Raw genomic sequence first — 16600 nt, 5'->3', positions numbered from 1 at the left:
GATGTACAAACAAACAAAAACCATGTGTACATTGTACGTAGATCATAAATGCATATGCTATCCTTATTCATATGATACTGTGAACATACACCCTTCATGTGCATCTTTTTATAAGAAAGAACTAATGCTACTAGAACACAGCCATACAGCACGGAAACCTCACAACACCCCAGTGATACCAGCCATGAAAGCCTTAGACAATACAAAGAACTAATGTGTATTCACTTTACAAATGAAACCAGGGACCAGCACCTGGATAAATATGTTTTTTAAATTATATATTCTGGTATAAGTGTGTTCAGTATAGTGTATATATACACTTGATTGTTCATTATATATATATATATATATTGTTCATTGTATGTGTGTTCAGTGTAATTTATTAACAGGGCTACTGTAATGTGTGTTAATGTATGTCGGTACACCTCCATCACCATCACATGTTATGGCTGCTTTACATTGTTCTAGATGTCCTACCTCATCATCATGCAGATCTTCTTTTAGATGCAAAAGTTTTTTCAATGCAGCAGCAACATGTCTCTTCCGCTTACAGATGAAATCCAGCTCCTCTGCACATAGATCAGACCCCAAGCGCACATCTAGGTTCTTGTGACTTGATGACAAAGACTCATGTCATAAACCTGAACATCTGAATACACACTGCATCAGCTTTGTCAGATAAATAATTTCCAGAAAGTGTAAAATATGTTGCAACATATTTTGTAAATATGAACACACGACAATGATAAAATGTGAGCATAGCCACACAAAAATGCCAGAACTGAGCAGTAGAGAGACACTGTTTTTGAATTTAAGTGATCTGAGTTAGAGGTTTCTTTTTGAGTATGTGAATTTATTTCAAAGGGTAATCATTCTGGTCTGCAGTAGAACAGCTAGATTTGAGTCCAGTAGCCCTTAGGGACCAATAAGATTTTCTGGGTATAATTTTTTGAAACTCCCTTCAGTTAGAAAGAAGATCTCTGAGTCTTTATATCCCAGTTCAGAACAATGGATTCCCCAGGGTTAAATAAGGACATGGAATTCTTAGCCTACAGATGCTAATTTTCTGCCCCCAAACAATTCCCCTCAGCTTTGATTTCAATGTGTATTGTACCTCTGCATCCTGAGTTCCTTCTTTGCAACACCCCTCCATCTTCTGATTGGACTATAAGGACTCAGAGCTCTCCATTCCAACTTGTATCTGATGAAGGGATCTTTGATCATTGAAAGGGTGAGGGGGTTACTAAAGCAGCTACTGTTATGATACTTGGAGACTTCAACTACCCTCACACTGACTAGATAAACATGTAGAAATGAAATTCCTAGACAACATAATTGGAACAGTTGATCACAGATTCCTAGACAGCATAATTGGAACAGTTGGTAACAGAGCCAATGAAATGGGTAGTGATCTTGGACTTGCCTCTGAGCAGGGTTGAAGATCTGGTGGGTGATTGCCCCAATTGGAAACGGTGACAGATCCAGCAGGACTTCTTATGCTCTTATGAAAGCTTATATCCTGAAAACCTTGTAGGTCTCTGAGAGCTACTGGACTCAAATCTAGCTGTTCTATTGAACTTGAAAATTGGAATTTATCACCATTTAGATATCTGCAAATATTTGCTTTTGTCTGAAGCTGAGCCTATGTTTCTCCTCCACCACACCTAGTGTTTTGGCATTAGATGATTTCCTGTCCAAGAACTGCAACACAAAAAAATAAAGGTGAAAGGGCCTCTCCAGTGCAAGGGGATGAAATGCACAATGCTAATAATGCACCAAGGAGAGGAAATGCATCATGCTAATAATTTGCTGCCCTGAACTGGACAGTCCAGGCTAGACCAATCTTGTCAGATCTCAGAAGCTGAGAAAGGTTGGCCTTGGTAAGTACAAGGATGAGAAACCGCCAAGGATGTCCAGAGTCACTACACTGAGGCAGGAAATAGTAAACCACTTCTGAACATCTGTTTCCTTCAATACCCTACAGGATCATCATTAAGTAAGCTGTGACTTAATGGCACTTTCTACCACCAATCATTTGCTATTTGCCCCAGGCATCCATTCAAAGAAGACACAAGAGAGCAGTTTGGGCTTAACAAGTTTATTTCATTAATTAAGTTGATCAGTGTCATATTTAAATATGTTAACGTATGTAAATAGGAGGGATGCATCTTTTCTGCCTAACCCATCCTAACTCCAAACATAGCCAACATCTCCTGCCAGCTTTGTTTAGCATCACCTGCACACGATGTGTCAAGAGATGCCCAACCCCAGCTCCCTCAGCACCAAGGACCACTCTTCCCCAGCCTCATTCTGCTGCATAGCCAATGATACACCACTTTGAATGTCTGCCTGTCCCAACCTATTGTGATCAGCCTGCCCAATCCTTGCCAAACTAGTTAGGGCCTAAACAGTCAATGATCAGACCTAATTAACCAGCTTTAATGTGGCATTGCAAAAAAGGCAACCTCAGAAGCCAATCATCAAGAAAAGCCTCCCAAAATCCTGCTCTGCCCCAACTGGTGACTAGCTAATCCCATGACATGGTGGGCAGCAGCCAGCAGCAAAAACTTGCTTAGGAGAGGTGTGCTAAACAGATATATGCCGAGCAGTCATGCCTCATTATTGGCTGCCTGGGGATTTGGTCCCCCTTCGAAATCTAGTGGATTGGAGCAAACTGCTTCCTGATAGTCATGCCAGGAATTCTACTTTCAAATGATTTCTGAGAACAACACGTTTTCTTAAATAATTAAAATAAATGGACAAGGTGAAGTTTGAACTTGAGCAGCAAAAACATCAAGATAAACTGTATAAAGAAAAATGCTTACCAGTTTTCTGGCGTCACAAATATATCATATGCTTTATCCTTAAAAAAAAAAGGTTGTCATTACTATTGATTAATTCTAACTCACTTCTAACAATGCATCATTTGCCAAATAATTTTCCTTTTCACCCCCTTATTTGTTCTAATAATATCTATATATAAGCAAAAATGGGGGATTAATTTTCAGATAAGCATCTATAAAATAGTTTCCCTCTAAAAAATATATCCAGGCACAATTGTTGCCTATACTCCACATATTCAAATGCTGAGAAGATTGAAAGGACCTGAATCCATTGGATTTCTGGAGATAGGCATTTACTACATTGATTCAGGGGGAGTTTCGCAGAGTAAGGGAATTTCTGAAACTCTGAGCTGATTTACATGATACGAAGTCCCAGTGGCTACTACACACACTGAATAATGAACTTTCAATCCACTTTCAATGCGCTTTGCAAACTGTACTGCACTCCATGAAAAGGCAAACATTTGCAAAAGTGTGTTGCAAACATGTAAACATTTGCTAAAGTGTGTTGAAACTGGATTTACAGTGCATTATTCAGAGTGCATGAAAGTGTGTGTTCTAGGCCATACAGACACATGTAGACCCAATTCAGCTAGCAACTGAGGGTGTGTGTGTGTGTGTGTGTGTGTGTGTGTGTGTGTGTGTGTGTGTGTGTCTTTCAGAATTCTAAAATGGTCTCAGGAGGGTTCTATTTGTTCCATTCTAGCCAGTTACACATAACATTATGCACCAAAGCAAACAGCAATTCCCCTGGGTCATTTCAGGACACAAAAACGACATACGGGTGGGGGAGGGGAGATGGGACTGAAGCTGCTTTAACCAAATAACTGTTTGAGTAATGTTCGACAATACATTGAGTAAAAATAGTTGTGCAAGAGACTACATATCACGTTCATAACATATTATTAAGCATAGTTTTACAGGTTTAGATCCCATTAACCATCACAGGGAGACACCTATGGTTCCTAATCTTCCCATAATCCCCTTCTCCCACGAGTTCCTTTTGAAACTGGAAAGGCAGTTCCCAAGACTTCAGGATTCACATTGATAATGACCTCATAGGTTTGAGGACTGCAATGAGGAGGAGGAAGGGGATGTTTTATCAGCTTTTATATGAGAAAGTAAATGGGAAAATTTTTCTGGTCTGTAATGTACTAGGGACGACACAAAATTTTTAATCAATTTTTAGATACTATTTTGTGTACTGTTACGGCAATTTTGTGTGCTGCTATCTAGCAGCTGAAAAGAGATTAAAAATACTAAATACATATGTTGGGGGGGGGGCAGGGATTACATCCTGGACTCACATTTGCTATTCTTACTGTCTCTCCTATGGGCAGCCGATTCAAAGGTACAGTCAGAGAGTCCTTTATTCCTTTATTTGAGGAACACTAAGGGGAAAAAACAAATAGTTACAATAGAGCAATTTTTAAAAGCCAAATGTTGATTGCTTCTGTTGAACGTTGATTGGTCATCTCCACAATACTAGTGGATAGGAATGACCACTAGAAGTAGAGATACTGTATAAAGCACTCACATTATGTAAAACTGTGCAACCTCTCCCAATCTGCTTAGTGTATTATAATTACCGTGGAATTTAAGTTAGTCTTGACTAGTTTGTCTATTCCATTAATTTCAGTGAAATTTAGCCATGACCAATTGCGCCAGGACCTATGAGTTTTACATTGGTTGACAGGTGATTGGTGAAGAACATGTAACTTGATGGGAAGAGTTCAGTGCATTCTATATCTACAGGTTCATTGCTCACACATGGATTCTCTTAATTACAATAAAATATGCCATTGTGAGAATGCCAGCTTACATTAAATTGAAACTAAAGCTCATCCTTATGCTTTCTGTAGAGAAATGCATTTATTTGGGGGGTTGGGTTAGACACAACTCTACATACTGTTTTTCTAAAAGATGTATCTCATCTGGCAAAAATCAAGCAGTAAGGGAGAAATAATTTGCTTTTAAGTATTCCCCAAGTACCAACCATCCAAACTTTGGAAATATTGGAATGGCTGTTCTGGCCAGACACAATGAAATGGTCAGCTTACATCTTAAGCTAAAATCTGATACCCAGAAACTGACACAGAAATTTTGGGGTGCAATTCCTGGAGCAATTCCTGGAGCAATTGGGGGTGCAATTGGGGGTGCAAGATTTCCTGGAGATTTCAGGAAAGGATTCTTTGACCCATAGGTGGGTGGGAAAATAGAAGAGATAAAATCTCTTGGCACAGAGGAGATAGAGGAGATAAAATCTATTTTGGCATGCTTGTTCCAGCTAAATACATCTGAAAAAGGAAGCTATTATACCTGAATTTAATTTGATAGCTGCCATAGTCTACTGGAGCTCTGGAGCATTCTTAACATATCAATCATGACCCCTTCCAGTTGAATATCCCTCAGCATCAACCTTTTAATTTCACCTATAGAGCAATCAATACTACAGCTATAGCCCAATATCACCATCATTTCCATGCTTTTGTTACTGTATGGGAATGAATCATTGACTTTGACAAAGCCAATGGACCCTCTCTTTAACACTGCCAAAATTTCCTATATAAGGACTCCCCAAACAACAGTTCCATGCCGATTGATCCAAATCTGCCTTGATTTTGGTTCAGTTTTGCCATAACCAGTGAAGGAACTGTGCTCTCTTGGATCTTCTTCATATCAGGAAAGGTAATTATTGCCCAATCCTAATCTACCCTCATCTCTGATAACATCCTAGGCTCTTTGTAATTCTGTGTGTGCATATGCACCCATTATATGCATGTATTTTTACTGGTCTATAATAAAGATTGTCAACCTTTATCTCTCAAATATGATTTCCTGCAGATTTCTAAAAGATTTCTAAACCCCTATTTTAAGAGGTAAAGATCCTGCAGCCCAGGTCTCTCACAATTGAAAGGTCTGTCCTTGATAACTCCCCACCCAAAATGGACAGCAGCACCCTAAAATTCCGGTAACAAATCTCCTATGAAACTTCATGTCTCCTCCCTGTGGCTTTTATTATAGTTCAGTTACCTTCAGCCTCTGATCTCCATTATTTTTTCATCTTCTACTTCTCTTGTCCTTAAAAGACAAATTCCCTGAAAACTTGAATCTTGGAAGCAGAATGTCAGGCAGGAGCCTGGCATCTGGGAGACAGTCTGCAACTGGGAGAGGAGCAAGGAGTCTGAGTGGAAAGCTACTTTCTTTTTCGTAGAATTGAAACAAGTAGGGTGCCCAGGCCAGATGGCTGCTTATCTCTTTCTTTGGCCTTGGAGATCTGTGCTCACCATTTCACTGCATTTGCTTTGTAGTTGGATAGCGCAGGAAGATGGGAAGGGGGAGCAGTACTTTGGGTTTGATATATTGGGGCTCTGGGAAAAGACACTTTAGAATTGGCTTTTCATTTGCTGGCCCCTGATGCTTTCCAATAAAGCCTTTTGAACCGACGGTTTCAGAGTCTTGTTTGGTCTCAGATCTAGGGCTTGACACAGAAATAGCCCATCAATTGGTCTCCCAAGAAAGCACATAGTGGCAAGATACTCACACAGGTAGAAATTCTATTATTTGGCAGTAGAACTTCCATTTGAGGGTGACAGTACTTGGCATAGTGAAACACAGTGGAAACTGGAGATACCGAATCCAGTACAACGATCCGAGTGTCTTGAGCAGATCCTTTCACTTTAAATGTGAAATTTCTCTCTGAGTACAGGGGGGGAAAAGTCAATATTTCACATTGATTCCTCTAGATGTGAATGTTTGTTTCGAAGAGAGTTTAAAGCAGTGGCTCCCAAAGTGGTGGTAACACCCCCTGCAAGGAGTGGGAACCATTGATCTAGGCTCTAGTCTAGTCAATTGTAAATAAATGAACAATGTAATCAAATGGGTCACCACCAGTACCTCCTGCTACCCCTTGCCTGTTAGTGCCTCAGCTATTGAGTCCAACAAGGGAAGGGTCAAAACAAGAGATTACAAAATCTGTGGATATGGAGAAGATTGTTCTGCTCTTAAGCTCTGACCAATTAACATGAGTTCAGATGAGGGGGAGCACCACAGTGGCTGGGGATGGCATTGGGGAGGTGGTAACACATAGCTTTCAATGGAGCTCCAGATGGAACAGCAAACAACAGGGAATACTACTGCCCAGAAAATTCCATTGAAAAAAGTGAATTATGCTACGCATGTTAATGGCATAAGTTACGGGCTTGCGCCTGGGGCATTCCTGGGCCAAAAGCCTGTGGGTCGGCTAGGGATACAAGGTAAAGAAGCAGATCCTTTAAAAGAGGCAGTGGAAATATCCAGAGAGAAGTTGGTAACCAAGTAATCTGAGGATAAGGGAAGGCAGATCTTTCCAAATTCCCACATGGATAGAGACATGACTGGCAAAAGAAGCATTTCCCCACTCATAAAGTAAGGGAACCCCAGATGTAAATAATAAATACGCTTACTTCGCCTTATCTTCCTTTGTCTTCCACACACTTGTACTTTTAAGCAGCAAAGTTCCCGAGACTGCAAAAGAAAATAACTTGGTACCCTCAAGCTTTTTACAGATCACATTTGTGTGCCTGAAATTAACTTATATCTCTATTCTCTAGCATTAACAAATTTTCAAACTTCTCTAAATGGAAACAAGCCTCCACCTGCATAATTTATGCTGGTGGAGGCTTGGGGACTGTTCGCACGCTAGCATGTGAGCGGCCCCCACTCCCCCGCAGCCGAAGAGATGGCGCCACACGGAGCCGCCTCTCGGTCAGCCCCCTCCACTCACCATCATGTCCAGCGTCGCCCTGGAGGTCTGCAGGGACCTGCCTATGCTGCCCTCCGACCTCGGAGGGCAGCGTGGGCGGGTCCCTGCAGCCCTCAAAGGTGATGCTGGACATGACGGTGAGTGGAGGTGACGGGGGAAGTAGCGTCTTCCCAGCAGTGCGGTTCACACTGCGCCAATGGGAAGATGCTGCTTTGCAAAAATCTCGTTTGTTTAGCAAGGTTAAAAGCGGCAGCTTCACACTGCTTTCGGGCGGCCAGGACGGCACTGCTGCAATGCAGCAGTGCCTCCTGTGCAAACAGCAGCCCAGGAACAGCATTTTTGCCGTGCCTGGGCCACTGTATATCGTCCGTGTGGAAAGGGCCTTAGTCTGCAAACACCAGTTCTACACTGGTGTAAAATCAGAGTGTATTTACAGTCCCATCCAAGAACTAGGCATCTGGCTGTGGCGCTGCAGCCACACTCAGCAGCCACCCCCAAAGAGGCTTCCTGGTAGTGTGGGGAGGCTTGAAAAGTGAAATAGCCTCCCCACTGCCAAGAAGCCTCTATGGGGCTCAATAGACTTACATCACCCAAAGGGTTGTAAATCTGAATTCACAACCACCAGCATAACACTGTAAATGGCCGGAAGGGAACCTAGTAAAGTTAACTCCTCCCCGGCCATGCCCCTTGGCCCACCCCTGCAACACTGGCAGCAGGGGCACTGGGACAGTGGTGCCAAGTCTGAGTCCACTTCCCATTGCCAGGGAAGAGAAGGGTGATGGAAGGAACATTAATAGTTTGAGATATGCAAATGATACCATATTGTTGGCAGACAATAAATAGAACAGGAACAACTTTTTATGAAGTTGAAAGGAGAAACTGCCAAAGCAGGATTACAACTGACCATCATCAGAATAAAAATAATGAATACCAAGGAATTACACAATTTTAAATTTACCAGTGAAAAAATTGAAATTGTTAAAGATTTTCTATTCTATGGCTCAGTCATCAACCGAAATGGAAACTGCAACTAAGAAATGAAAAGTAGACTGAGACTGGGAAGTTCAGCCATCAAGGACCTAGAAAAAGATCCTTAAGTTTAAGGAAGTGTCTCAGGAGACCAAGATCAGGGTAATTCATACAAATAGTATGCTCCATTACTATGCAGAGATGGAAAAGTCAGCCAGTAAAAAAAAAAGCAGACCTGAACAAAATTCATTCTTTTGAAATGTGGTGTTGGAAGAGAGTTTTATGGAGTTAGTGGACTGCCAAAAAAGACCAATAAATGGGTTCTAGTTCAAATCAAGTTCAAATTCTCCCTAGAAGGTGTGATGTAGGTTAAGCAGAGAGTATTACTGGCCCAAGGTCAACCAGCAAGCTTCTATGGCACAAGTGGCAATTCAAACCCAGATACTAGTTCAACCCTCTTAACCACTACATCACAGAGGATTTTCAAAGAGCAGGTCAAGGAAGCAACCTTCTGGCACGTAGTATACATGCTCACCAGAGACAAGTTGCTAAAGCCTGGGTTCAAATATTTAGCCTAGTGATAAAGCTAAAGGCTCCCTACATCTCTAGCAATTCATACTAGCAAAAAAAAAAATAAAGGTCTCTAGTAGTGACAGTCTCTAGCAGAGCTAGTCTCAAGCAAATAAGGATGACTAGAGCATCCACAATTGCTGGCAGTAATGGATTGTGGGACCCAGTTCCCTCCAATGACATTCTACTACACCTATTCCACTGCTGCAAGGAACAGCAAAGAGTCATCACAAATAATGCAGAAATCATAGATAAGAAAGCAGAACAAAAAAAACCTTACCACCAGTATACCATTTGTAGCAAGGAGTTCAGGAATATTTGGCCTATGGATTAAAAAAAGAAAAAGAAAATTTACCACAAGGGTTTTGCTTAATTCATATTTTTCTTAATATTTGACCCATTTCAGAAGATATCAAAGGATGTTGCATTTTTTTATTCCATGCAGATTTTAAAACACTTTTTAGTTTTACCTTGGTGTTTGTCTATGGCCCTCCCCCACCCCCAGAAACACCTAAAATTTTTCTAAAACATTTTCAATTCAGAATGTCAATCAACAGAAGTGAATATTTTTCTAGCATTTGGACAAGTTTTTACTCGAAAAGACCTTTCTTTTTAGAATGCCATACTGAACAGAAGTTCAATAGATTCATATATCAAGTCCATACTCTGGATTGTGAGGCTGCTTGAGTTTTACTTACATGCATTCCATGGTGAACTCCACTTCTAACTCCCCTTCTTTCTGAAATTGAAAAATAAGGGGGAGAAATGTGCAAAATAATGATATCTGATCTTTTGAATCTGGCCAAGTGAGTTTTGATTCACAAAATCTTATATCCTGAAAATGTTTTGTCTTTAAGGTGCTATTGGACTCAAATTTGGCCTTGTACTACAACCTAACATGGCTACCATTCACATAATAATTTTATGCTTCCCAGTCCATTTTTCTAACTGCTGTTTCACAGATATTTATTTCCTATCCAGTATCTCTTTCAGGCAGGAAAACTACATATATACTATAATATATGATAAGCACATGTATATCTCTATGCAGCCAATGGATCTCTAGTATTTATTCACAAAATAACTGTGGGTGTGTTTGTTACATGTAACGGCATACAGGGTTCAGTTTGTGAAACTGTCAAGTATGGAGCACATATGAACCTGCAGGAAATACAGTGTGTGATGTAATTACACTACAATAAAAATTTGAACATTTGAAGCTACCTTATACATAGTTAGTTCACATTATACATTCATTGAAAATGCTGGGGGGAAGAATTAGGACTAATAAAAGGAAACACTTCTTCACGCAACGTGTGATTGGTGTTTGGAATATGCTGCCACAGGAGGTGGTGATGGCCACTAACCTGAATAGCTTTAAAAGGGGCTTGGACAGATTTATGGAGGAGAAGTCGATTTATGGCTACCAATCTTGATCCTCTTTGATCTGAGATTGCAAATGCCTTAACAGACCAGGTGCTCGGGAGCAACAGCCGCAGAAGGCCATTGCTTTCACATCCTGCATGTGAGCTCCCAAAGGCACCTGGTGGGCCACTGCAAGTAGCAGAGAGCTGTACTAGATGGACTCTGGTCTGATCCAGCTGGCTTGTTCTTATGTTCTTATTAGTCTATCAAAGTCAGTATTATCTACTGGAACTGGAACTGGCTCTCCAGGGTCTTCAGTTGTGGTCTTTTACATCCCCTACTACTCAATTCTTTTATTAGAAGATGTTGGGGGCTGAACATGGGACCATTGGTGGGCAAAATAGACACCTTGCTCCTAAGCCATGATCTTTAGAGCATCACAACTTTATTTGAACTGCAACAGACTAACAGGGTTACAGCTCTGGAACTTTTACCCCCCCCCCCCAAAAAAAAAACCCTCTAAAAATAAAGCCAACAGGTGAACTAATCTTGTTTCAGAGATGCAACTTCTTTATATGCCTTACCAGAAGGAGGTCAACGTATGTTTAGTTGTTGAAAAAAACCTCATTAGTTCTTTTTCATTGAATCTTTGTTATGGCATCAATTGTTCTTTTTCACTTTGCCTTAAATGTTTTCTGACTCTACTAGAAACATCTCTTATGACCAGATCTTGAGCTGTTGTGAGGGCACAACTGGTACTCTCGGGCAAGTGATGGGGGCCTCCTCCTGGAAGGCATTTCACAGCACAGAGGCCTTCACAGCAAAGGCTTTGCCATATGTCCTAAGTAATTTTGCACCAGGAGCAAAGTTTCCTCCTGAGACATAGTCCAGGATACCAGGAGATGCGGACTTGGTGGATAGACTGTCAACATGATGTCACTTCCAGGAAATCCCCAGAAGTGATGTCATATTTCTCTAGGAATTACTCATATTTTGAGCTATCCTCTACTCTGCACAGGTTTCGACTACTCTGCCATGGTCCTATAATTGTTGTGCAGAATGACTCAATTTCTTATGATGTTTTTTGTTAATAGTAGCAGCTATAAACAGCAGCATTGGTAGAACTGCCTGCTGTCTATTATGACAGGACAGGAAACAAGAAGCAGGACACTTGCCATGGATCTGGTCTGTCTTACCAAGTGATGATGCAACAGTTGTTATGCCTTACCCACAATAAATCTAGTTGGTAATCTATATGGTAACCAATTAGATTACTGCAATATGTTCTACACGAGGCTGCCCTTAAAGACTGTTCAGAAGCCACAGTGGGTACAGAATGCTGCAGCCAGAATGTTGACTGGAGTGAGTCATAGGGAACATACCAGTCCAGTCTTGTGCCATCTACACTGGTTCCCTGTTTGCTTCTGGACCCAATTTATTGGCATTGATTTTTTAAGCCTTATACAGCTTTAGGCTAGCATATCTTGAGAAGAATCTACTCTGATATAAACCTTCCCATGCACTCCAGTCATCTTTAGAGACCCTGCTTTGGGCATTCCTATCATCTGAGGCTAGATGGGTGGCAACCTGAGAAAGGTCCTTCTCAGTCTTGGCACCAACTACTCCCCATGGAAATTCATCTATCTCTACCTATTATTGTCTACAGCCAGAAGGTGAAGATTTTGTTCTATTTTGCTCTGTTTGGCATACCCAGTGTGGTGTAGTGGTTAAGAGTGTCTGACTAGTATCTGTGAGAGCACTCATGCTATGGAAGCTTGCTTGCTGACCTTAGACCAGTCATATTCTCTTAGCCTAACCAACCTCACAGAGTTATTGTAAGGATAAAATGAAGGATAGCAGAATGATGTAAGCAGCTGTGAATTCCCACCCCCACCCCCCACCCCAGGAGGAAAGGTTGGAGATAAGTGAATTAAACAAACAAACAAATGATTGGCTTTCCTGCCTGGCTGTATTGGTATGATTATATGTTTATATATTTTATTGAATTGTTTAAATTTTTTTATAAACATATATTTTAAATGCTCTCTTAATGTTTTGATGTGTTAATGATGAAATATTTTAATATTTCAGTCTTCATTCCCATGGGGACTGTACTTGGATGAAAAGGTGGCATAGAAATGCTTTAAATAAATAGTTTATGTCCTTCATACCCAAGATGCAATTTTTGTTCCTCACCTTTTCATTCAATGGAAAATTGTAGCAAAGTGTTTTTCCAGGCTGGAGACGAGATGCATCAAAAAGAACTGTGCAAAGACGTTCGTCACTGGAAGAACCATCTTCATCATATATTGTTAGTTCTAAGATGTTCTGGAGGAAAGGGAAGAGTTAAAAGATATACCAATAAATCTGTGATGGAATAGGGATGTACACCATTTGAAGATGGTGTTTATAAGGGTAGATAGACAGTGGTGTTTTCTCAAGGCAAAATTCATTTCTGGGTACCAATGTCATCATCTCATTGTTTCTCCCACTTCTCCATCACCATAATTAGTGCAAAGTGGGTCATTAAATTGCTATTTTCTGGGCAAGAGAGCAGAACAACTTTTTTCATGTTAGGCATGGGAAGAATATTCAATAGTAAAATCACTCACAGAAAAATACAAAACCTACTTGAGTATTACAGATTTATAGTGATAATTTACTTCCACATAGGAGGAATCTTCCCATATCTCCATTCCATCCAAAGGTGTGTTATGCTGGGTACTGGATGCATCTTCTATGTTAACTGGATGGAATCCCAGAAAAAGAGACAAACAATGTTGTCCACTGGGGTGCTGTGTGGTTTTGTTGTCCACATTCCACATTAAAGCAGAAGTATGAAAAAACCACCAAGCAAAAGTCATGTTCCAGAGCAATGACAAGGTTACCTATCATCCGATCTAAAATGGATGTTTTATCACCAATAGTTACACTTGATTCTCAATTGACACAGGACAGATCAAGTGAAATAATTCATTACTCAGTGAACACACTAATCCAGATTGAGGGGGTGGAATGGGCTGTGGGAGTGGCACAGGTTTACACCAATGTATTTGCCCACCCTGCCAGTGTAAGGGGCACCTACACCAGCAGAGAAAACAAACATGGTGCCAGGCACAGCTCCATCATGGCACCCAGAAGAGTCCAGTGCTCAGAGGCTGCAAGAGCACACTCACATAAGGGGGCAGGTGGAGGTGTTCCTGGGGTGGAGTCAATTTTAGCTTCCACTAGGCTTCCAGCCCAGGAACACACACACACACACACACACACATCCACAGCAGCAGATTTATGCACTGTGAAAGTGTGACATAAGCCTGTTTCCCCAATGGCAGGAGGGTTTTTCGATGTCCCGGTTCCCTGCACCTTCTGAAGCTCCATTGGAGGTGGCATGGTATCACCTCTCCCATGCCATCCCTGGCTGTGGCAGAGTTCCATCCCCCATCTGGATTGGGCTGCACATCTTCTTAACAGGCTTACTGCTGTGGTTTGGGTTCCCTTCCTGATTTTTTTCCAGAACTTCCTCACAGCTTTGTTTTATATCTTTTGCTGTCCTGGCTTTTCTCTGTTACCCAGTTGTTTCTGAAACCTGCTTGGCTTAAATATTTTCCTCTGAAACACATTTTCCTCTGATTGCATTTTTTGTCTATTTATAACGTCTACCCCACTTCTCATGGCTCTGCCCAGTCACTATATTTTGTTGTGCATATCAGGTGGCATCCATGAGGATCATTTTTAATTTGTGTGCTAGCAATATTTATTTATTTATTTTTAAATTTATATCCCGCCCTTCCCAGCAGGGCTCAGTGATCTTATGCACATGTTCCCTTAAGCAAAAGGCTTCTGTTCCCATGGGTTCTCATCACCTTGATAGGTACACAACCATCAGTAGGAAAAATCAAACTCAAAGTGTGCATTGGTTCATCGAAAGGCACTAGTGCATAATACACTACAAAAGCAAAACTGCAAATTGAATCATGTTTATGCATGATATATGAACACATATGAAAAAATGAATGCAAACCATCAGAAAAGTGTATGTGGCCACAGAAAAGAAGGTAGGCTACATAAGTAGATAAATAGGCAGTTCTTTGGCATGAGCAAATAAAATATAATTCTAAAAATAAAATTCTAAATCAGTTCTAAACTAGTAGAGGGCACACTAGGTAATAGGGAAATGACCTATAAACCACTGGGAATTGAAAATACACTTCAAAGAAACGGTTGCAAACATGAGAGCAAGTTTCATGCATGTTAGCTGACCTAAATCCAGTGGTGGGATTCAGCAGGTTCGCACCACTTTGGCAGAAACGGTTGTTTAAATGGTGTTTGTAAACAACCAGTTGTTAAATTATTTGAATCCCACCATCGGAACCAGTTGTTAAATTATTTGCATCCCACCACTGCCTAAATCTAAATGTTAAACTATTAATTACAACTAGAGCCTTCCAGTAGACCCTGGAGTGGCAGCAGGACACTTTTTAAAAATGCAGACTTGTATACTGACCAGAAGTGAAAAAATGTAGCTCCAGGAATCACCTGCAATTCACAGAACTACCCTTTCTCACTTCAAATAAGAATTTCTGGTAAATAAATGAGGCTGCATTTTTTAAAAAAATCCTTCCCTCACAACATCCCCCCCCCCCCACCATTCTACTAGCTGGGCATTGTCTGACAACTCTAACTGCCACCCTACCACCCGTTATGGATATCTCCAGAAATATAGGGGAACAGTTACTGGACTTGACCAAAAAAGATCATAGAAGATGTGGAACTCAGATGGATTCCATATAGCATAAATATAACATATTTAGGGCATTATAAAAAAAATCTGTGTTAGCATTTTGTCTTCCCACAGCATGGGAGAACACAAGCATTACCAGCCAAAACTGATCTTTTTTCCCCCACCTGCTGCATGGAGCTCTTGTCAGTTTCACAGTGGCACCCACCATTTTGTGTGCCACAGCATCTTCTTCGTGAAGATTCCCCATGGACATTTCCTCTGCTTGCAGCTCATCCGTTTGATATTTCACTGTAAAAAGTAGATGAATAACGTTTGTTTAACCTAGCAATCCCATGCATGTGTCATTTTTCCTTTTTTGATTGTTTTTTGAGGGGGATGTCTGCAAAGCTGCATTGACTCAAGTATGTGCATACTGCAGCTTCTCTAATCAGGTTGCCATAGCTTAACTGATATCCCCCTCAAAACAAAAAGAAAGAAAAATGAAATGTGTATGGGATCACGAGGCAAAACAGACTTCATTCATCTACTTATTACAATGAAATAGCAAATGGATGAGCTGCGAGCAGAGGAAACCTCCATGGGAAATCTTCACAGAGAATCTGCTGCAGCACATAAAATGGTGGACACGAGTGGCAGAAATGAAGTAAAAGGTTTGGCTGGAGAAATAAAGTGTTTCCTGCCTACCTGCATTTGCTCAGCAGGCAGGAAATGTCTTAGACCCAGTGGGCTGTGGCGGAGGGGATCACTCGTTTAGCAATTTTTGAAAAACCCAGGCTGAGAGAAATAAACAAGGCTGAACTGATTTGGCGGAAGAGAGCTGTGCTAAATTCTTCCCCAGCATTTCTGCTGTGCAAAACCTACCACATAATCAGAATAAATCTGGCCTGTCAAAGAAGTGTTCCAAGAAGGAAGTCTAAAGACCCAGAACAGAATAGCATTGCAGATTAGTAACAATCTGCCACATGACAACAATCATATGGTCTTGTGAAGATAGAAGCCATCAATAAATACAATTTGTTGAGGCCCAAATGCAGAAGTACCATCTACGAACTGCATGAATGTCTAACTTCACAGAAGTTATGATATGAATCAAGGATGGAATTACTGGTTGAGAATATTCATATGCATGAGAAGGTATTCATATGCATGCAAAACATACAATCATTATTTTTAAATAGATTAAAAACTAATTTTTATATATTCTGAGAAGTTATTTTAAGTAAAGATAACCTAGTTAGAAGTTATAAGGTGAGTTAGCCAAGAATGTACACCCTTATCAAGTGGGACAATTAGTTATTTTTAATAGATAAGTGAGTACCCACCAGGACTTGCAGGAGGCATCTCATTTCCCGCTCCTTTACTATTTCC

General features: G+C 40.8%; 1 protein-coding gene across 1 annotated transcript in view; it reads right to left on the bottom strand.

Annotated features, from left to right (window-relative positions):
* Positions 1–16600, bottom strand: part of LOC125426344 (cytosolic phospholipase A2 epsilon-like) — a 41592-nt gene that overhangs the window by 20132 nt on the left and 4860 nt on the right. The window contains exons 3-10 of the mRNA XM_048484601.1: positions 12688–12819; positions 9825–9865; positions 9407–9449; positions 7283–7349; positions 6388–6542; positions 4151–4234; positions 2826–2863; positions 478–613 (exon numbers count right to left, since the gene is read on the bottom strand). Of these exons, the coding sequence (XP_048340558.1) occupies positions 478–613; positions 2826–2863; positions 4151–4234; positions 6388–6542; positions 7283–7349; positions 9407–9449; positions 9825–9865; positions 12688–12819 (696 nt within the window). The remainder of the gene's footprint in view (positions 1–477; positions 614–2825; positions 2864–4150; positions 4235–6387; positions 6543–7282; positions 7350–9406; positions 9450–9824; positions 9866–12687; positions 12820–16600) is intronic.

The sequence above is a fragment of the Sphaerodactylus townsendi genome, linkage group LG02 (assembly GCF_021028975.2).
Source record: "Sphaerodactylus townsendi isolate TG3544 linkage group LG02, MPM_Stown_v2.3, whole genome shotgun sequence".
Lineage (NCBI taxonomy): Eukaryota > Metazoa > Chordata > Lepidosauria > Squamata > Sphaerodactylidae > Sphaerodactylus > Sphaerodactylus townsendi.
Note: the sequence above shows the minus strand (reverse complement) of the source record. Positions and strands in the feature narration are given on the sequence as shown.